Source organism: Jatropha curcas, chromosome 10 (assembly GCF_041381405.1).
Source record: "Jatropha curcas cultivar XTBG-Jc1 chromosome 10, XTBG_Jcur_1.0, whole genome shotgun sequence".
NCBI classification, from domain to species: Eukaryota; Viridiplantae; Streptophyta; class Magnoliopsida; order Malpighiales; family Euphorbiaceae; genus Jatropha; species Jatropha curcas.
Window position 1 is genome coordinate 715,396 of NC_143160.1, and position 21,945 is coordinate 737,340.

The 21,945-nt window shown below is 35.6% G+C and overlaps 4 protein-coding genes across 9 annotated transcripts; 1 reads left to right on the forward strand and 3 right to left on the reverse strand.

Annotated features, from left to right (window-relative positions):
* Window positions 1-564: 564 nt before the first annotated feature.
* Window positions 565-6,067, reverse strand: LOC105646211 (Trypsin family protein). Of its 6 annotated transcripts, none has more exons than XM_012232023.4 (7): window positions 5,815-6,067; window positions 5,465-5,496; window positions 4,289-4,792; window positions 4,011-4,154; window positions 2,913-3,153; window positions 1,677-2,177; window positions 565-1,269 (listed from the first exon to the last, which is right to left on the reverse strand). In XM_012232023.4, exons 3-7 carry the CDS (start codon window positions 4,778-4,780, stop codon window positions 818-820), a joined length of 1,830 nt encoding a protein of 609 aa, XP_012087413.1. In that variant the 5' UTR covers window positions 4,781-4,792; window positions 5,465-5,496; window positions 5,815-6,067; the 3' UTR covers window positions 565-817. The 6 variants fall into 6 exon arrangements, with proteins under 6 accessions (XP_012087413.1, XP_012087412.1, XP_089571793.1 ...); XM_089715669.1 differs by lacking the exons at window positions 565-1,269; window positions 5,815-6,067 and adding exons at window positions 1,291-1,415; window positions 1,492-1,541 and having other exon boundaries at window positions 5,465-5,515; XM_012232022.4 differs by lacking the exon at window positions 5,465-5,496 and having other exon boundaries at window positions 5,815-6,066.
* A 1,427-nt stretch (window positions 6,068-7,494) lies between these two features.
* LOC105646212 (uncharacterized) lies at window positions 7,495-12,555 on the forward strand. The gene is made up of 8 exons (XM_012232025.4): window positions 7,495-8,092; window positions 8,421-8,516; window positions 9,292-9,402; window positions 9,475-9,784; window positions 10,049-10,139; window positions 10,669-11,002; window positions 11,411-11,559; window positions 11,850-12,555. The coding sequence occupies exons 1-8, from the start codon at window positions 7,736-7,738 to the stop codon at window positions 12,367-12,369; spliced, it is 1,968 nt and encodes a 655-aa protein (XP_012087415.1). The 5' UTR covers window positions 7,495-7,735; the 3' UTR covers window positions 12,370-12,555.
* A 748-nt stretch (window positions 12,556-13,303) lies between these two features.
* Window positions 13,304-14,120, reverse strand: LOC105646214 (SAUR-like auxin-responsive protein family). The gene has a single exon (XM_012232026.4). It carries the CDS (start codon window positions 13,926-13,928, stop codon window positions 13,524-13,526), a length of 405 nt encoding a protein of 134 aa, XP_012087416.1. The 5' UTR covers window positions 13,929-14,120; the 3' UTR covers window positions 13,304-13,523.
* A 2,910-nt stretch (window positions 14,121-17,030) lies between these two features.
* Window positions 17,031-21,465, reverse strand: LOC105646215 (GTP-binding protein-like protein). The gene is made up of 11 exons (XM_012232027.4): window positions 20,975-21,465; window positions 20,705-20,893; window positions 20,534-20,587; window positions 19,992-20,102; window positions 19,598-19,660; window positions 19,223-19,477; window positions 18,951-19,097; window positions 18,839-18,866; window positions 18,474-18,544; window positions 17,558-17,617; window positions 17,031-17,466 (listed from the first exon to the last, which is right to left on the reverse strand). The coding sequence occupies exons 1-11, from the start codon at window positions 21,203-21,205 to the stop codon at window positions 17,398-17,400; spliced, it is 1,278 nt and encodes a 425-aa protein (XP_012087417.1). The 5' UTR covers window positions 21,206-21,465; the 3' UTR covers window positions 17,031-17,397.
* Window positions 21,466-21,945: the final 480 nt, after the last annotated feature.

Genomic DNA, 21,945 nt, shown 5'->3' on the forward strand with positions numbered 1-21,945 from the left:
AGTTTGCCCTTCTAAATTTATATTCTAGGGTTACCATTGTTTCTCCCTAATTTTATCCGCAATTGAATATTTAATTCTTACATGTATATTAAGGCTTTATTTAGCACATATTTTCAACGTAATTTTTAATTCAGTCAAAATGTTATTATTATTATTATTATTTATGGCTTTCAGCAGCGTCAATATTATTTACTGTGTTCGGTAGCCTAGCATCAGTGTTTAGAGCTATACAAGTATTTTATTATACTAGTGGTTAGATTTTAAATTAGGGGATTATGAAATATTACTCTTTTAACATTTATGAAATGTGAACTAACTACGCTGATAATTATAAAAACTAGTTTTGTTGAGTAAACCTAAATTTGCAATAGCGCAGAGAAAAATATAAATCTCTTCCAAAAATTTTCATGTGGAAATCTAGACATGTTGTTCTTGGTTAGATTCTTTTGTGCATAAATAATATGGAATATGGAAGTCTATAGGTTTATGACATGTCATCGTGTCCTGATTTTACATAACGTGAAACAGTAACAGAAATCTAAACATGTTCAAGGTTGGACTTGATTTGAACCTCAAAAATGTCAAATTTTTTCAAAGAGTCAAACCTGCATGCCAAAGCTTAACATTTAACAGAAACCATGATAAAGCAAAGTTGACATTTTTAACCGAACCATGATTCACCATTCAGCAGGGAAAGCACTGAATTTGTAGGGTCACTGCCCATTTGCTTGAGCAGCAATTACCCAGTACAACATAATGTATAACCAGTGTTTCTAAGGCAGAAAAATCACCTAATGACTGAAGTTCAAGCCACAACTCAGTTCATTACTTCATTTTGTTCTTCGGTACTACTCGAAGCAATTGACCGCCTCCTTTTGGCCTCATTGTCACCCAAATGCAACGAAACACATGCATCTTCATTGCAGCCATTCTTTAGAGAAGCAAGATTCTGTGATACTGCCCTCTCTGACGAGCTGTTTCTGTGCAGTGGAGACTGTCTTATGAAGCTTGGTATAAATTGATGTTCAATACTAGGAACCACCTTGATTCCATCTTCCAAATGAAATTCAGTTTCAGCAAGTGGCGGGTTCATTTCAGGGTTGCTGTGTTCTACTTCCAAATCCAAGGGGATATGCTCAATTTGAAGACCTAGCGACTCAAATTTGTCTTCATCTTTGTCCTTTGGGAGCATTCCATCTGGAGTTGAGGAGTCTCCCACCGTGGAGCCGATCACTGTTGCTGATGCAGCTCTTTGTTCTTTTACTGCAGCTACAATGTACAACAGGAATTTGAAAATAAAAAAGTACTTTGAGAATCATGAAGGGGCCACATAATGATAATGTTAATTTTTCAATTGAATCATTTCAGCTGGCCTCCATATAATCCCCTCCTCTCCTCTGATGATATGCTTGTAACTATAAAAGGAAAAAAAAAGGGAATTGAAATGCAACCCCAATGGGAATTGAACTTGGAATTTCCATGTTAAAATACCTAATCTTTTCAGTTAGGAGGTCTTGTTGGAGACCAATGACGGGTTTATTCTGTCATAGCAGAGCAGAAAAACAAGAGGGAAAGAAAGAATTTGAATCACAATGAGTGAATGCTAAAAGAATTCCAAGAAACAAGACAATAAAACAATCAGGCATAGGCAAGCAGGGATACGTCAGAACACAAACCTTTAAGCCCTTCATTGGTGTTGATGAGATCAAGTTCAAGGAGATTGAGAAGTCGCCCGAGATCAACTCCACTAGTCCAATTTTCAGGAGGCTGGCCAATTTTCAGCTTAAGTCGGCCTCGATTAGCAGTACCACCCCATATGATACCGATAGGCCGTGGCTTCTCACCATTATCACCTTTCATTATGATGAGGCTTCCACTATCTCCTTCAAGATCGAAAGTCTGCTGGTTCTCACCAACAACAAGAAAATCTGTCAAGAAGCATATGCCTTTCTCGTCGTTGTACTCAAGGGCATACGCCAATACAGTTCCCGTGGTCAAGCCAGAACTTCTTCCAACCTTCATCACCTGCTTCCCAATAAGGCTGCTGATTGGAGACTGCAAATCTGTAATCTTAACATCCCCTATCTCTCCTACACCTTTCACAGATGTAGTCACAGTGGACATATCAAAATCATCTGCGAATGGGATAAATGCCCCATCTGCTCTTACAAATGTCTCTGCAAGGAGTGCCAAAGAGTATTCCATAATTGTGAAACTTACAGTTTAACTGCTCAGACAGTTATGCACAAGTTAACACTTGTTAAACGTGAATAAACGCTATGTTGTTCAATTTCAATTCAAGGCAAACAATCAAGTGTTCTGATTTTCTAGGAGATCCAAAAAGGAGAGAACAAAGAGTTACTTGGAAGTGACACAGAATCTAAAATGGTACTCGCACTTAATCCAAAATAAAATAAAATAAAATAAAATAAAAAAGAAATAAAAACATCGAATAGCAATGTCTTGAGTTATCAAGATCCATTGGTAGCAGATAAAATAAGTAGGTAAGACACAGACAAGAAAACCCAATTCATGTTGGAGCCAAGTACTTTATTGGTCCTGTAATCAGATAAATGGTACCTGTTATAATTATTATAATTTCATTGTAACAACTCTAAAGTTGTCTGGTTGCAGTTTCCTTAACCAAAGCTTTCAAAGCAGAGAAATGAACATAAGCAATTCTAAATAGGCTATTGCGTGTCTTTTTCTTTCCCCCCATTTTTCCTATTTTTTCCCCATTCATGAGCAGTAAAGGGAGCTCCCTCCCTCTTTCAGACTGCCCCAACCCCAGAAAAAATTCAAACTTGCCAACTCCCACTAGAAATCTCAAGCCTGAAATGCATAATTTGGCAATGCAGAGATCGTCGAACAGTAATTACTACAATTAGACCCATATTTTGGAACCTCCTTACCAGGGTTTATTCCAGCAAAAATGCCATACCAAAGATCATCTGTGATAAATGAAGTAGCTCTCTCCACTGCACCAAGATATACCCCAGGTCCAAGTGTTGGGGGCAAAGGATGAAACATTTTTTGATTTGGGTAATCCAAGTCAACTGCCACATGCCTATTTGTTAGGAAACCAACTTGTCTACTGCCAGTCTGACTCCTCACAATAGCACCCAAAGTTCCATAGGTCTCCTGGCTTGCAACCTGGGCACAAACAAAATTGAAATTCCCATCATTATGTGAGGTAAGAATTATAGATCATTGTAGTAATTGCCCATATAGGAAAAATGTTGCAGCTAACAGAAAATAAATGTGTGTTATAGACTAAAGATTTATTGGACAACCAGTCAAGGGCAATCATAATGAGTTCTTCCACTATGCATTACCATCGTACATATTAAAAGCGAAGGCTGATTTACATTCTCTGACAGCTGGTTAAGTGTTACAGTCAGGTGCTCTATCGTTTTAACTTTTTCTGTACGAAATAGTATGTAAGAGCAATCACCTAGCCATGATCCCACCAAAGTTGAACACCTGTGTATTAGAAATGACACTCAGAAGGCAGTTCTGTTCTGTATTTTTATGTGCAATGGTTACTCTGACGCCTTAAATTTGTACTCTCGGTCAGACGCAAGATTCTTATTGTTTCACCAGCAACCAAGTAATGGTCCTTGGTCATAGATTTCACCAGTAACCATACTTATACAACCAATTGACTAAAAGCTAGTTTTGTTTATGCGTAACTAACCATTATAGATGATAATAATAAAAAAGGTTTCTTCACAAAAAACAACATCAGAATACTAAACTTGTAGAAGTAGAATTGAAAGCCAACTCCTGTATTGATCACTATAGGCTTCATTTATGCTTTTGGTAAACCATACGAAGTTAAAAATCTAGCTTTTCCATACCATGATTTCAGAATCTATATACTAAAAATATAGTTTGTGTCAAAAGCAGTTGAATCACAACACACAATGGACACTGATATCTTGGATTTAAAGGCAAAACTTCTTCCAATCTATGTTCAAAAGGATATGATTCAGAGAATTTGTAAGCACCTGAGAACCTGAACCAATGCACAAATCACCCCCACGCAAATCATCCACAATTTCAGTGTATAACTGTTCCTTGGGAGTTGGCTCAGGTGCACCGAAATATGAGAACTCAACCACATCAACATCACACCACACACCTCCTGGTCCCTGATAACAACAATTGAACGCACATATTAGCAGCAATTCATATCAAGTAAAATAAGATGGAATCACTGAAAGAAATTTACTCCCTGAAAAAGCATCAAATTCTGGATAGGAACACAGCAAGTATACTTTCTTACCTCAAGGGCATTAGGCAGACATTGTATGGGACTGAGCCACTGCTTATGAACTTTCCTGGAAACAAAAACAAGAATGGCTGGTATATCTGTCAGAACACCTCGCTGAATACGGAAACCAATTGCTGTTCCAAGACTGTAACATCGCAAGATCTTGCTATGAAATGCCCTAATGGTCATGAGTTCAAGCAATGTGTTTGCCCGTTGCCCCTTTGGTAACTGACCAAGAGTTTCAGGTAAAACCCCTTTCTGCAGATTTGCAAAGTAGTTTGCCCTCTCTTCAGCAGCATCATTTAACCGACAACTAGGCCAAGAGAAGTAAGCAGCATTGCTCTCACCATGCTGTCCAGCAGAAGCAAAAGGTTGAAGAGTTCGGGGACTTAATGAAGACAGACTAGGATGAATGTAACAGTTCCTTTCAGTATCCAGTGCCGATTCCTCTGATGGTGTTGACCCAGTGCAACGGGCCCTCATATTAAGTCTACTGCACTCCATCTTTAAGATCACCTAGGAAAAATATGCAAAAATAAATAAATAAATAAAAAGAATCATAATTTTGGAGAATTTTGAAAACAAACAACTAGACATTATAGGTTGAATAGAAGAACAAAAGCATACATAAAACAAATCACAAACCATGAAAAACAGAAGCATTCATGTTTTATCTGTCACCAGAAGTAAGTTAACTAGCAAAAAACAACATATGTCAAAGTAATACTACAGATAATCTTGAGCAGTTTTCGTTAATGTCAAAAAATTCGTTCCATCTTCCACCATGTGGTTCAAATGGAACAAGGAATGAATTTATCATAGACATTATGGTTGCAGTAGCAATTCTCACACTACAGTGACATCTCCAAAGTGTTCCAAGTCATCTCACAATAACGATATTCCATCGTCAGAAAATATAAAGCACCTGTGTTCTTTAGACGTTAAAATAGGCTAAAATAATAATAATAAATTAATGCAGAAAGCTAGAAGCAAAAACAATTTGTGAGCTTATTTGAAAAGGCAATAGAATATGCAATCATTCTGCTTCAATTATTTATTCTGTTCTGAAATTTCATACCACTCCCATTCAAATGAATTTTTTGGAAGACAAAGGTAATATTTTTCTGCTAGACGGAAACTTAAAAACCCATGTCGTAGTATGCAATTTAAGGTTGATCACAAACTTACTGGTTTTTCCTTTTCAAATGCAATTCCCAATCCTGCAGACATGGTCAAAGTAAATTGACATTCCAGTTCAGAGATTAAAAAGATTTGAGAAAAAAAAAATATGCAGAGAAGTGTTTATTTGAATTTCTTTCATTTTCTTCTGGAACTCACTGGAAAAGCAAAAAGTGAAAACATCAAGTCAAAAGAAACAAGAAGAAATAAAAGAAACAGCAAACCCAGAAAGCCAAAAACTATATTCCTTCAAAGTATATATATATATATATATATATATATTAATCAGTAACACAAACCATTTCTTACACAAAATGGAGAAAAATAAAGAAATCAAAGAGAAGAGTTAAGAAGCTCACTGGTCACTGATCAGCAATGATAAAAGGTGGTAGAGAAGTTCAGAAGACAAGCAGGTCCTGTCCGGAGAAATTCAAAAGCTTGATATGAAGACTCACAAAGCCTGTATACCCAATTGAAGCAAGAATCTGCTTAGAAGTTGCAGATAAATTTTGCAGTTCGCGTTACATGCAGCAAAATGATGATGGGTTTTTTTATGGAAACCCATGAGCACAGCATAAAGTATAAATGGCAAGGTAAAGTTAGGCATGGTAGTAATTCTTTAATGAGACAATATACATGTAGCAAGAGAGTTGGTGGGAAGCATACCCAACGTGGCCAATGTCGCGGCAACAACCCTGAGGCCTACTCTTATAGCCGTTGGATTCAAATATTTCATGTGATCGACAATTCTTGAAGTCCATATATGTCTAATCGTACGGTTCATAAGAGCACTTCGTGTGGATGGCCCATTTTATTATGTTATGATGGGAATGTGGAGTTCGTTCGCTTTTCGTGCCTCTTGGATTTCTCTAAAGGAAATAAGATTTGTTATTGTTTTTTTTTTCTTCCAAGCGAGTGCAATAAAATAAAATATAGACATAATACAAGGAAGATGTTCCACACCTTAAAAATATATTATCAATTCATGCCATATAAAATGAAATTTGAATTCAAACTAGAATGATAATAAAATATATTTTTAAAAATTAAATTTTTATTTTTATTTTTACAGAATTTAATTCGCTTATCATTTAAAAAAAAAAAGATATAACTTGTTATTTAGAAATAGGCACGGCTTAATTAGAACAGAAACTAGCTAACTCCTGGAATGTCTGAGTTCCAGTTGTCTGAATTGAAATCTGAAGTGATGGGTTGAGACTGACTGGTAATAATTTTAGGGCAGAGACAAATGAAAAATCTGAGTTTGGAGAAGGGATTAAAAAGACATACAAAAAAAAAAAAAAAAAAAAAAGCTAATCAAATGGTTTTCGCCCTATGAATGGTTCCCATGTTCTGTGAACTTGCAACATAATGGCCCACAAACTTGCCAGTTAGTCAACATCTTTTTCTTTAGTCAATGTATTTTCCTTTACTTTATAAATTGATGTTTTGTGCCCTCAAATAATAATAATAATAATAATTTTGTTCTTTAAATTTTTAAAAATTACAATAATTTTAATAAAAAATGTGCTGTGCTCTTATCTTATATGTGTATTATGTTATTAAATCAAAATTATTGTAATTTTATATATCAAGATGCTCAATAATAGATATAAAAATTTTTGTTACCAAAAAAAAATAAAAAATAAAAATTTATAAAAAAAAATAACTAGCAATGTTTAAACTATAGTTAATTATGTTTACAACAAAGGAATACCCGTGAATTTTGTTTCTATCAAAAATTATAATTTATTTGATTATAAATGGAAATGTCTACAATAATAAAAATTATAAATCCACTCTCTAAAAAAGTTGGTTCAAGCATGATTTTCTTTGGGCCACAAGACGAGACTGGGCTTTGGTTTTATTATCGATGGATGAAGCCAGGTTAGTTTTCGCTGCACTAAAATGAAGCCCATTTGCTCATCTTCATTTCATGACAACGGGACGAACCTGTTGATATCCGGTTCAAATCTGGTCCGACCCTCCCAAACCCGTTCCGGACATAAAAACCGCCACAATTTTACCACCTAAAATAAAAAATAAAATAGTAAATCAAAAGAAACCCTACAAAAACCCTTCCAAAACCTTCTCTGCTCCTCTTTCTCTAACTTTAGGGTCCGTCCGCCATTGCATGGAAACTCCCAAAGCCTTCCCTGCCTGGCTTTCTTTACTTTAGGGTTGGACTTTCGTGCTCTTCAAGACATAAAACCCTCCAAAAACCATTTCTTCAACAACCAACTATCAGTCAATTTTATGTGAAAAAAGAAGAAAAAGGAAATGGGGAAAACATATGCAATAGGATTAATCTCAGCTATCGCTGCATCTTCTCTCTCACAGTCGAATTCCATCGCTTACGCCGACGGCCCTTTCAACTTTTCCACACTCTTCCCGTCTTCTTCTGCTCCTTCTCCAACCAATTCGAATACTCCTTCTCAGTCTCCTTCATTTCCGTCATCTGGTCAATCTATGCCGTCCAATTCCGCTCAGTCTGGTGCGGCTGATGCTGCTGATTCTGCTCCTAAAGCTCCCAGAAATGATAACCCTAGAACGACGTCTGCTGGGTTCGACCCCGAGGCTCTCGAGAGGGGTGCTAAGGCCTTAAGGGAGATTGCCTCCTCATCTCATGCTAAGAAGGTTTATTGTTGATCTTTTGAATTTTGAAGTTGTGGTCGACGACATGCTTATGTTCTTTCTGTGTTTCATGAGAATTTTGGGAGAAATGGATTATGCTTCTATGTTGATTTTGTTAGGTTTCTACAATTGCCTTTGATTGGTTTGGAGGTTTTGGTGGTGGGCACAAATAATCAACTCAAAATTTTTTTTAGAATGTCAATGTTTTTGTTTTTTAGTTTGGTAATAAATAATTCCATACTTTCCAACTTTGTTGATTGAGTATGAAAGTGAGTTTGAACGAACTTTAGTCATTGAACTTTAAAACTCGTGTTGCTTGTTGTTGATATAGGTCTTTGAAGTAATGAAGACTCAAGAAGCAACGAGGCAGACAGAATTGTCAGCAAAGGCTGCAGAGTTTAAGGCAATGCAAGCGCAAGCTGAAACTGTAAGACATACGTATATGCGCTCCCTAGTTGTATTATATAGAGCTTTTGATAACTTCGCAATATATAGTACTTATTAGCGGCTTTGAAACCTTTGGTGGCTATCGTGCAAAAAAAAGCTGTTCTATTCTACTCCTTCCAACACAATTTTGGCTTGTCGGCTGTGAAGCTTCACTCCTCAGTGGAGAATCTGCATAATTTCATACTTGATTTGAAGAATTCCAACAAAATGCCAGTGAAAATGTTACTGCATCATGGGTTCTCTCGCTTGGTTTAAAGTCGTGAACTTAAAGGAATGCATTTTGTGTGTGCCTTTGGAATGCAAATAAACTATGTTACAGTTACCTGCATGACCATTCAATTGATTTGCACAATCTTCTTTACTGAGGACTTAGTTCTCTTCAAATGGATCATAAAGAAACATGGCACTCTTTTCTCTTGGTGTCTTGTAGAAACTAGTTTTATTTTCTTCCCTGAATCTCACTGTTAATGTGGTCAAACTTGGCTATACTCATTGGGAGCATATGAATACTCCCTTTCTGGGTGCTTTCGAAAATTTCCACTTGATGAGTTTGCTTTTATGTTCATTGGACTTATCTGGTGAAGTGGTTAGAAATCAAGCTATGGACCTTTGTCACAAGTGTCATGCGCTCAGATTCAAGCATAATGAATTTTTCTTTTGTGTTGTGTACTTCATCCTTGGTGTTCCAAATTTCTTGGAATTACTGTCGCTGACTTATCATTGTTTCTTAAACGTTTTGCCTTGTTACTTGGCAGGAGAGACAAAGGGTGATATATGATGAACAGAAAAAGTTGGCTCAGCATCAAGCGCAAACTAAATCCCAGATGGCACGTTATGAGGATGAACTGGCAAGAAAAAGGATGCAGGCATGTTACACCTCATTTTTGGTTTGAAAGAAGTTATTTTTTGGAGAGGAGTTTGATTGGTTATTTTTACAGGCTGATAATGAATACCAAAGATCAAGGAATCAGGAGCTTGTCAAACTGCAAGAAGAATCATCGATAAGGCAAGAGCAAGCTCGACGAGCCACAGAAGAACAGATTCAAGCACAACGGCGACAGACGGAGAGAGAAAAAGCTGAGATAGAACGTGAAACGATCAGGGTGAGAGCTATGGCAGAAGCAGAAGGGAGAGCCCATGAAGCGAAGTTAGCTGAAGAAGTTAACAGGCGGATGCTGGTTGATCGTGCAAATGCTGAAAGAGAGAAATGGATCGCTGCTATAAATACTACTTTCGACCATATTGGAGGTATGAATAATCATGAACAAAATATCTTATTAGGTTTCTTTGTCGTTGCTATTTTACAAACTATGTTCTAATTTAAATTCTCACCTGTAACTGTGAGAAGACTTTGGTAACTGAGGCACCTCAAATCCTAAATTTAGTGTTGCACATATTATTGTTATATTAGAAGTTAAACTGGGTGGAGACATATTAGCCTTCATAAATGCAAAACAGTTGAGTTAATTTTGTTTCTCATGTTTCTAAACTGGATGCATATGTCTCTCACAGGTGGTTTACGAGCCATCTTAACAGATCAAAATAAGTTGATTGTTGCTGTGGGGGGAGTGACTGCTCTTGCGGCTGGGATTTATACCACAAGGTAGTGATCAACTTCTAACTGAATATTTGGATTCCTGTCTTTGTTTTGCTTTGCTGTGAAAATTCAGGAAACCATTTAGCTTTGCGGTTAACACAGATTTAATTATAGTTGAACTGGCCTTCTTATTTGTGATGAAATCTTGCTGGGTGAGAGTAGAAGTGTAACCAATCTGTTTTTTGCTACTATGTTAGCTGCATGTTGATCCTTGCTACAATGCACTTGCTACCTATTTTTTTTGCTGACTTAAGGTGGAAATGGTATTTACTATTCCATTTGTGCCATGCAGCACTATTAGGCTACATGCCATTATTCTGCTTGGAAAAGAACATTAATTATTTTATCCCAGCATAACTGGTTCTTGATCAATTGTTTCTTTCTGCAGAAGAATATTCATGCTTATGACAGCATTACCATATCTGAATCAAGAATGTGCTTTAGACTTTATTGTCATTTTTTTCCCCCTAAATTTTATTTCTTGACTAATACTTATGGCATACATGTTGTGGATCATCTTATTTCTTTAATGCAGAGAGGGTGCAAAAGTTATATGGAGTTACGTTGATAGAATATTGGGACAACCATCACTAATCAGAGAGTCCTCCCGAGGGAAATACCCTTGGTCAGGATTTTTTACACGTGGCATGAGCACTGTATCACGCGCTGCAAATAAAGGGTCATCTTCTAAAACTGGAAATGGGTTTGGTGATGTGATTTTACATCCTTCTCTTCAGAAAAGAATTGAACAACTATCCAATGCAACTGCCAATACCAAATCCCATCAGGCGCCTTTCCGAAATATGCTCTTCTATGGCCCTCCGGGAACAGGGAAAACAATGGCTGCCAGAGAGCTTGCTCGTAAATCTGTATGGGATTTATTCAATTATGCCTTTCTTGTGTTTCTTCCTTTGCTTATGGTATTATTGCAAGCATAAAAGATATTGATTTGCGGTGCTTTGACTTTTGAAACCATCTTGTGTAGTATCATAGATTACTTGCCACAGAGTTTGTAGTATTTGATGGTAGCATTAGACTTAGTTTTACTGTTTCCTTTCCTCTGCTGCCTGGTTTTCAATTTTGCCTTTCAACATTGAATTGGACATTGGACACTTTAAACTCAAAATGTCATTTATGCAAATATTTGGTCATCTACATGACAAGAAATGTTTTTACTTAAAAAAGGAAGAGAAATTTAACAAAGTAATGATTCATATATTCATGTCATCTTTAGTACCTTAGCAGCTTCTTATTATCATTGTCCAATTTACACCCAGGGACTAGATTATGCATTGATGACTGGCGGTGATGTTGCTCCACTGGGATCACAGGCTGTTACTAAGATACACCAGTTATTTGATTGGGCTAAGAAATCTAACAGGGGCTTGTTGCTGTTCATCGATGAGGCAGATGCATTTTTATGCGAGTAAGTGGTATTTGCAATTTGATTTGAGTATGAGTATTTGATTGATGTTTTTCACTTTTGGGCTTCATGCCAAGTTGTAGAAGGATGAGTTGGGACTAACCAGTGTTTAGTTTCAGAACTTGGCAAATATGCTAAAACGAAAGTATAGGAATATTGATGCTCATTGTGGACCATATAATGGAAACTTTGTACTGTAGATAATCCGCTAAATGTCATTATTATATAAAATGTTTTACACTTCTCGTGGATCTAAATTCGAAAGGACTGAATTTGTCAACAAAAATTTGCAGGCGGAACAAGACCTACATGAGTGAAGCTCAACGAAGTGCACTTAATGCCCTTCTTTTCCGCACTGGTGACCAGTCTAAGGATATAGTCCTTGCTCTTGCCACAAACCGTCCAGGTGACCTTGATTCAGCTGTGGCAGATCGAATTGATGAAGTCCTGGAATTCCCCTTGCCTGGGGAAGAGGAACGCTTCAAGCTGCTTAAGCTTTATTTGGACAAGTATATAGCTCAGACTGGAGTGAAATCTGGTGGTTGGCTCCGAAATTTGTTCAAAAAACAGCCGCAGAAGATAGAGATTAAGGGACTGACTGACGACATCTTGAAGGAGGCAGCAGCTAAAACTGAGGGATTTTCCGGTAGAGAAATAGCAAAATTGATGGCTAGTGTACAAGCCGCAGTTTATGGGAGTCAGGATTGTGTACTTGACCCTAACCTGTTCCGCGAAGTGGTAGATTATAAAGTTGCAGAACATCAACAGAGGAGTAAACTGGCATCAAAGTCAGATGGAAAAAATGTTTCGTAGAATCCCATGAACCATACTTGTATTGGATAATTTGTAGGTAGATGAGTATCTACTGGGTAACCAGAAGGGCCAGCATTCATTTTTGTTCCGGGCATTATGTTGTTCTCATTATTTGCCCCTAATGATGGGGGATTTTGGAATTTGCTTATATTTTTAATATTTTAGGTTTCATTATTGATTGCTCAATGTTCATAGATATAATTTTCTATTTTAGGATTTATGGCAGATATCCTATAGCTTCAGCTAGTGTGTTTGGCCATGTTCTATTGGGGTAATTTAACCGTATCTATTTGGAGGCAGCTTATGCTATGCAAAATGAATCAAATAAAGAAGTATAAAAGGAAAAGATAAGGAAAAAAAAGGATCAAGTTTACGTAGTTTGGTCAGTGGTGGGTCGTGGCCTGCAAGGGGAGCCTTTTTCTAAATAACATAAAATTCAGCAAGAGTTCCTCAACCTTTTTCGTTTTATTAAAAACACTTCGGATGGCATGCTTATAATCATTATATTTATATGGACAGAAATTATATAATTCTTCTTTTCATATATTACTTAATATTCCAATCAAATTATGGAAAAAATAAATTTGGATCAGAATGTGAAATTATATATATAAATATAAGCATATATTTCCGACATCATGTCAGTCTAATGTTTTCATGGCTCAAGTAAATTGTAAATGGCACTGTTGTAATTGAAAACTCATGTTTCAATATTGTATTGTTCAGTAATAAGAAAAACAACCAGAAGATGTAACGAAGTAGCGGAGGAAAAATCACACAATTTCAACCAAGGATGATAAAAAATAATATGCATGTTTGTGACAACAAGTATAAAATAAATTGATCGACTAATATAGAAAATAAATTATCGGCTCTAAGAATTAAAAAAACAAAAAACGAAAAACGAAACTTGCTTCTATTATTGGATTAATGATTTATACCAAATGAGGAAAATTTTATTAGCATAAAAGGATCAAGATTGAAGAACAATCATTTAGAAAAGAAGAAGTGCATCTACAAATTGTTCAAATCATGGTTTTTACCATACAAGATCCAACAAACTCAATGGAGTTAATTAGCTACAATTAATGATATATAGATATCAATAACCAGAAGGAATATATATATTTATATAATTGAAAGATAATTGCTCCTTAGAAGACATAAAGATCAGCCAATTCCTCCAAGGAATCCAAGCTAAGATTATTAGGATCAGCATTTTCAAGCATCCACAAGAGATGATCAAAGAGAACTACTTCACATTTTGCAACTAAAACATCCTCTCCATGCTTTTGCTTTGTCTTTTCAATTAGAGCATTCACTAGAGGATGGCTTAAGTACTTTGAACTAATCACACAACGCTTTCTTGTGCTTCCAACATAAATTGTAGTAGTTTGATCTCCATCTTCATCTTCTTGCTTATTACTATAATTATCAACATTACTCCATAATACTTCTTCTCTAGTAGATTTTGACCTTAAACTACTATAAGATGAGGATCTACCAAGTTGCCTTGACAAGCTCTTGCATTTCCTTAGTATCAAATTCACCTTCTTCATAATTTTTCTTTTAAGAGAAAGAAACAAAGAAAGAAATTTAGGGTTTAGAAGGTAATGGAGAAGAGAGGGATATAGGGAGACTTAATGTACACTCACAAAAATGTATATACTGGTTGGATAGGCAGAGATGGTGGGTACAATGTCATTGTTTTCCGGTGCTAGAAAAATGAAAATGTGGGGTATATAATAAGCTTACAACCGATCATTTTTTCATTGTTAGTGACATAAACAAGTCATCTTTTTATATGAATCAATCCTATGGTGGGGGCTTTTACACGCACAAAACGACATAAACAAATTTCTTATCACAAGCCATACGACCATTGAACACGCCCACCGTTTTCATGCCTCGGCAGCTGGCAAGTTTTCATCAGGCTTAACCCTCAATCAATCATTTAATTTATGATCTTCTTCCTTAAACTCTTTATTTTAAGTATGGTGTCAACTTCGTTGATGAATTGCTAATATATTTGTTGCTTTCATGACATAATCACAATGTTTAACTTGATAGTGTGGAGAAAAATTCAAATATACAAATTATTAAAAGTTATTACTTTCTTAATCTGTGAAATTAGAAGAGAAATTAGAAGTTTATTATAGGCATGAGCCGTGACTCGTGAGTCCCACAGAAATACGGAGTGCTTGACTAACTGCTTCCTCTTTGATGGTTAACTGACAAATTCTTAGCACGTGGACCGTTTTATCATCTTTCCTTTGCCATTCCCATACCCACATGGCCCCTTTAACCCAACCAAACAAACATTTAGCGAATTAGACCTAACCAGAGACATCCACTTGTTCTAACATTACATTGCATGCAAAAAGGTTTGTTGGGTTCATCAACATGTTACCTAGGCATGGGCAATTTCTTATTCTCTTCTTCTTCAACCCTAATTTCATTTCTTGTTAACAAATGTAAAACAATATTTCAATCTAAAATTAACCACCAACGTCACTTTCCATACAACTGGTCGCCAACATATATTTTCTTGTCTCTGTGTTATATATATATATATATATATATATATGGCGGCGATCTTTCATGTGAAAAGTATTTGGCTTTTACCTAAAAATGGAGAGACCCCGGAAATTAGCTCAGCCACACCTCTCTGTGGTGGCTCTGTCCTCCACCCAATCAGTCTGTTTCTGTTCTATTCTATCTAGGTCCTTTCTGCTCTCCGTAAAAAATCTTGTATATGATTGGTTGATCGAGCCATATAACCCGCATATACACGTTTTAAGGGCATGACTCACTCTCTCGGGACAAGTTCTATAAATTTTAGAGATTTAGATTTTATTTTATACATATGTTTGGTTAATCTAAAAAATCAATATTTAAATTCAAAAAATGATATTGAAAATTAATAAATTTTATCAATTATAATTTGGGTTAGATATCATTTTAATATTAATATGTAAATCAGCAGTCTAATTCATTAGGATACTCAGAATTTCACAGACTTTTACAATTTTATTTCGATTTTTTTTTTCAATAATCGGACAACCAATTGCAATTAAGAATAGAATTGTAAAAAAAAAATCATTATTTTTTAAAAATTATCTATAAATTCGAGAGTTGAAATTAAAGGATCGGAGTATTTGGTAAAAGAAGACCACACGTCAGCTGTGTATGAGAGAGAGCAATTTAATGCTGAGATCTTAACCAATTGATTGAAGATCTTAACGAATTGGTTCAGTTCTTCAGTTTCAGGACTTCAAATTTCTCTAGTGTAGGTCTTAATTTCTCTAAGGAAGCGAACATGGCATTACAGATTAATGAACTAAATGACAAGAAAATGATCTTTCAGGACACAGCAATAATAACTTTGGGATTGAGAGGAAGGTACGGGATAGAAAGGAAGAAAGATCAGAAGTCAATTATAAAGAGACTGCAAGTCATTCAATAGGAACACAAGTTAATTATCGAAACTACCAGTTCAGATAATTCAGTATGCATTTGACCGGTTATCTCAATTGCTCCTAGTTTCTATTTTCCCTTCACTTTCTACCAAAATAAGGTTAGAAGTTATTATCTTAGTCTTTATACCTGATTTATCCAAAGAAAATCATACAATAAAACAAGAATAATGGAATTTGCTATAACATTTTTTTTTTCTCCATTTTCTAGAATTCTTTTGTTTCTATCCAAGGTAATGTTTGATTGGGAGTAAGCAAATTAGGAAAGTGTAACTTTTCAAAGAATGAAACGTATAAAATGCTTGTGTTTGCTTTATATTTCAATTATACTTCTAGGAGAGCATGATGACTAGAGAAGGGCACCTTAGTCAAGTGCAATGAATAATTTGTTTTATTATTTAAACATGCTTAAATTTATATTATGAATATTATTATCTTTTTTAATTTGAAAGTATTTTACTTTCCATAAGGATGATTTATATACCAAACACATTCAAATTATACTCCTTGAAAAATAATTTCTTTGGAAGTATATCTTCCTGTAAAGTATAATATTTATGGGAAATAGATCATTTTGAACCATACGAAGCCTAAATCAAATATTTCATAACCCTTTCCCTTTCTTTTCTTGAAAAAAATAAACCCCATATTTGCAATAAATTTGAAAATTACAAGCAATAAAAATGAGACAGCCAAAAAGAAAAAAAAAAAAGAAAAAGAAAATGCATAATTTTTGCAAAATCATTGTAGCCAAGCTGAGCATGGTATGAAGCCAATCGGTGACCAGAAATGGGACCCGGCCACCAATCTCCAGGATATAATGGTAAGTTGTGTTGGATTTCAAAGTGATGAAGCTTCTTTTCGGCTTAGCTTCCAAGTAAAACAGCATGTAATTTTGCTTGCTTAGAAGCAAAAGCAATACCGCATCATCTATCACGTCAATGACAAGTTTATAATAGGGCCAAGAATCCAGCCACATGAGAAAGCAAAATCAAACACACATAATGCCATCAGTTCAAAACAACGACACTTGACCTTAATTATATTATTCATATCTACTTATATAGAATGCCTTTTTGCAGACACACCCTTGCCCATTTATATTCACAACTTTACCAATTATTGTAGCTCTTAAAGTTTTATATTTTACCCCCTGTTTATTGTTGAATAAGCAAAATGACCATCTCTCAAACTCTATCCAGATGAGCTCAAGTAAATACAGATCCCTCCATTATACACGCTGTTCTTTAAACCTAACTATAAACTATAATGACATCCCCATGGATGGGGCAAAAGAAAAGCAATGTTACTTTCAATTTCACATCCAACCTCCATGTATGTTCAAAAATCTATTCTCTAAATAATTCTCAGGCTATTGCATTGAAACAATCATATGGATAACCAAATGAACAAAATCTGTGGTTTTGAATTGTAAGATCATCGCTTGCAGATTAATGAAAGAATACTTCACTGTTTTCTGTTGGTGCTATGTAATGTTTTTAACTGGATAGACAGTAGCAAGAAGATAAATTCAGCTCTGATGGTGGTAATGTCAAACGTTGAAACGAAATAGCATTACATCTCCTTCTTGAACAATGTAATCTTTACCCTCAGATCTCAACTGTGGAGTCAAAAATGCTGTTAAGTAATATGCCCTTAATATAATAGAAAAAGGTTATAATTTACAAATCGCAGTCAAGCAACCAACTCACCAGTCCTTTTTCCCTTGCAGCTGCCAATGAACCAGCAGCAACAAAATCATCATAAGCCACCTGAAGAAAGAAGGATAGAGGGAAAAAAACATATATATTCATATAAATAGGCATAAATTAAATATAAATTACCTAAAATACTGTTAATGAATTTAGATCATTTATGCAAGTACATCTCAAGCCATGTGTTTGCAGCTGTGTATACATCTGAGAAGGATCTAACGTATTGGTAGAGGATTCAGCACACAGGAAGTAGGGAAAGGTCAATAAATACGTCCGTAGCATGAGTGTCAACATGTGTCAACTGCTTGTCAATATCTCCGGTGAATATATCCATGTGCATGTTTTCACGTCTTTACAAATAGTACCTCTATTTATCATCATTTGAAATGTTCTTATTTAGTGTTGCCAATGTCTCCAGCAAATGTTTGATTACTTCATCATACAAGAATCAATAAGCCACATAAGAGCTATTGAACATGTTTTGGAACTCTTGTCACATAGCATGGTTTAATGTAATAGGATTCCAGTTTCTGTGCCGTGAATGTAACCAATTTTATGTTATACCATGGCTGTTTTGAAGTTTCATTGGTAACCATACAAAGATATGGGATTCCCTTCAATTTCAAAAAGTTAAAACAGACTAAATGGTCATGTTATAATAACTAATTTGTGCAGTTTATTCAATAAGCCCGGAGAACAGAAGAGCTAGAGTAGTGCATACTACATCTTCCCTACAAGCCTATTTTCGACATGCTTAATGTTACTCTCCAGATATAGTTTAAGCTCCTATAGATAAATGTTGTTCCTCCTACCAAAAATAGCATGCTACAGTTGCATACAGTTTTCCCCCATAAAAACAAAAACTAAAACCACTTTTGGATGGGAAGTAAAAAGTTATTCTTATGGCACTTACTGTCTCAGCTCGAATGAAACCCTTCTCAAAGTCGGAGTGTATAACTCCAGCAGCTTGAGGTGCAGTCATTCCTGGATCAAGAGGGGAAAAATCATAAAACTAACCCTTAACCACAAAGGTATAAATAGGAAGTACAGGCTACCAATAGATTGACCTAAACTGTCTCGATGCAAAACTAAACATGAGCTGATCTAAAAGGATGAAACTACTAGAGACATACTTTTCAGATTCCACACTCCTAAAGTAGACAAAACCTAATTCTCAAACAACAGGAAGTTGTTGAATCTCTAACTGAGCGACCAAGTTGAATAAAAACATTAGTGCTTGCTTGAGGTAAGATCAATAACCAGCAAAGCAAAACAAACCTGCTAAAATGGTCCATGCTTTTGTTTCCTGTGGAAAATATGAAACTGCTCTTTTAGAAACTTAACAAAAATGGTATTCAGAAAACCTTCTTTGTCAAATCAGTTTGCTCACCTTTTCACCAGAAGTAAAGTAGGTACGCAGACCCAAAAGATTATATGTTGCCCTAATAAGGTTTCCAAGACCACTTTCACTGACTCCAAGTGATTTCAAATATTCGGTTCTTTCTTCATGTGGTAATTCAGTGAGCTCTGACTCAACCTGCAAAGTCAAGCTTCTCTAGATTACTTACATGTAACTACTGAAACATAAAAACCAGTAGAGTTAGATTTTAGAAAGTTGAATGCACACAAGCAGACACAGGATTCACTAAAGTCTGACCATACCTGTGCAGAAATCGTGACCAGTCCAGATTGCAACTCTGATGCAAGATTCATCACTTCTTTGACATGCGGGTTGCTTTCTGGAACAGCTAGGTCAGATTCTGCAACATTTGCCACATATATGACTGGTTTTATGGTAAGCAAGCAGAGATGCTTTATGGCGTCCTTTTCAAGATCTGTTAATGCAACAGACCGTGCTGGTTTTCCATCCATCAGTGCCCCCTGAATTCTCTCCAAAGCTGCCTTTTCTGCTTCCTCCTAATGTAAAGAAAATTGCATTCACGCATTCAAGACCACCATGCTTACTGTACTTAACTATCCACCTGTAAATATAAGAAAGGCTACTGGTATTGAATTTTGAACCAAAACAAAATTTACCTTGAGTTTAGATTGTGAATCTTTTGCCTTCCCTTTTTTAAGCTTCTCTAGTCTTTTCTCAATCTGCATTTCTTGTAAAGGATATAATTCAGTTCCATCAGCCTATGTTGCAGTTATTAACATATACTTAATAAGGTTAACCTAGCGACTTCCAAACAAATGTAACTCAGGGACAAAGGCACCGCTTGAGTACATGACCAGTGGAAGCTCTAGTTCAATCAAAGAATCTAAACATTATCAATAAAGATAGAAGTAAAAGAAACAGCTAGAAGACTATGAAGTCCAATAGCTGATAAGGATAGAATTTAATAAGCACTGGAGAGGCAAATCATGTAAGAAACTTCCTTAAGCCCAGATAAGCAGTTCAGTTGTATAAAAGCTCTCTTCAGCATACCTGGTCCAAATCCGAGAAAATGAGCTCTAAGTTGATTACATCAATATCAGACTTGGGATCAACCTTGCCACTTACATGGACAATGTCATTATCTTCAAAACAGCGCACAACCTGAAAGAAGAATTTGCAGGTCTTTAATTAAATTATATGGTACCTAACAATTATAAGCTGAGTTTTGAAAATCATGGGCCACTATTCTGCAATATCTTCTACAAATCTCAGAAAATGTCATTACAAAGGTATGCCACTCAAAATCCCTGGCAAAAGAGATTTCCGTTCCTTGAAGCTACTAGTGAACCGCTGTATCGCCTTTACCTTTTCTTTCTTTTCCTTTTTCCTCTTTTGGCTATCCGTTTAATTATTTACTCTTCATGTGTGCCGTAGTGTTGACAACACAATGCCAAATACCTCAATGCTAACTAACATAGCAAGTACGCACATCCCGTAAACATGGCCTTGATAATGAATTATTTTCTTAAAATCAGATTGGGGAAGAAAATAGCGGGGAAGAAACGTAAATCTGAATAGGAATGAATAAGAACCTGAAGAATGGAGTCAACCTCACGGATATTTGATAAGAACTTATTACCCAGACCCTGAGCAAATTAAGTTCAAAATAAGTAACAGAATCGATAAAATGAAGCATGACAAACAGCTACGAGTTTACCAATACTATAATTTAAAAAAAAAACTAGTAAAAGAATTAAAGCAACCTCGCCTTGACTGGCGCCCTTCACGAGTCCAGCAATGTCCACAAATTCTATGGAAGCCGGGACAGCCCTCTGAGACTTGCTAAGATCAGAAAGAACATTGAGTCGGGGATCTGGCACCGCAACTGTCCCTACATTTGGTTCTATCGTACAGAAAGGAAAATTAGCTGCTTGAGCTTTTCCATTTTCTACCTGCAAATTTAATTACCAGAGAAAACAACAGTGAGAAATGAACGCTATCAACGAAAGAAGACTATACAAAAAAATACTTACAACAGCGTTGAAGAGAGTAGATTTTCCGACATTCGGGAGGCCGACGATGCCAGCTTTCAAGCTCATGCTTATCTTCGAAGAAGAAGAAAACCGCCTATTGATTGCTAAAGCGCCTGTAAATTGAGAGCTCTTAGCGAATAGAAAAGAGTTTCCGCACAGAAATGATGATGGTGATTTGGTTGGAAGAAGAGATAAGGCAGGAATAAGGTTACTGCAGGCCACTCTAGCCATTTGAATTGGCTTATAGTTTTTGAAAGTCGGAGATGAAAAGGGTTTATCTGAAGAAACGGTGGAGGGAAGGGAAAGGAGTGGCCACTGAATGAAAAGAAAAAATTGAAAAAATAAACTCCCTCTGGGTCTGGCCTGGGTTTAGATGTACCACTAAACCCTCTTCAATTTTTCAGCCAATCATATCTCTCAATGTGTCGCTGAACATTCGTAGAAATCTTACATCATTGGCCGCAAATTACCAGTTTTGACCATCGTCTTGGACTTCGCTCTCAGTGGAATATCTTCGTGACTCGGGGATTACTAGCGCTAAAGTTGTAATTTTAATGTGAGAAAATTAACCCTTTAATTAGTTAAATCAAATTTTAAATAATGTTATTTATATTTATATCTTTTAGTATTTTTTAAAATCAATAGTATGTTTTTTAATTTATTATTATATTATTAAAAAAAGGAAAATAAAAAAATATAATATATATTTCTTTTAATTTAAAACTTCAATCCATTAAAATTGATGTGGTTGAGTCTATATTAGACCATTAGGGAAAAATAATGGTTAATCACGTAAAATTATTAAATATCTTCTATTAGTATTTTCATAAAGACGTGATTTTCCCCATTTTTTTTCTCTATCCTCTATTACGGTTTTAATTAACATGTATTTCCGATTAATTTGCAATATGATAAAAATTTTCGCTTTTCTTTTCTAATATTAGAGGAAAGTATATAATTATATGCACTTA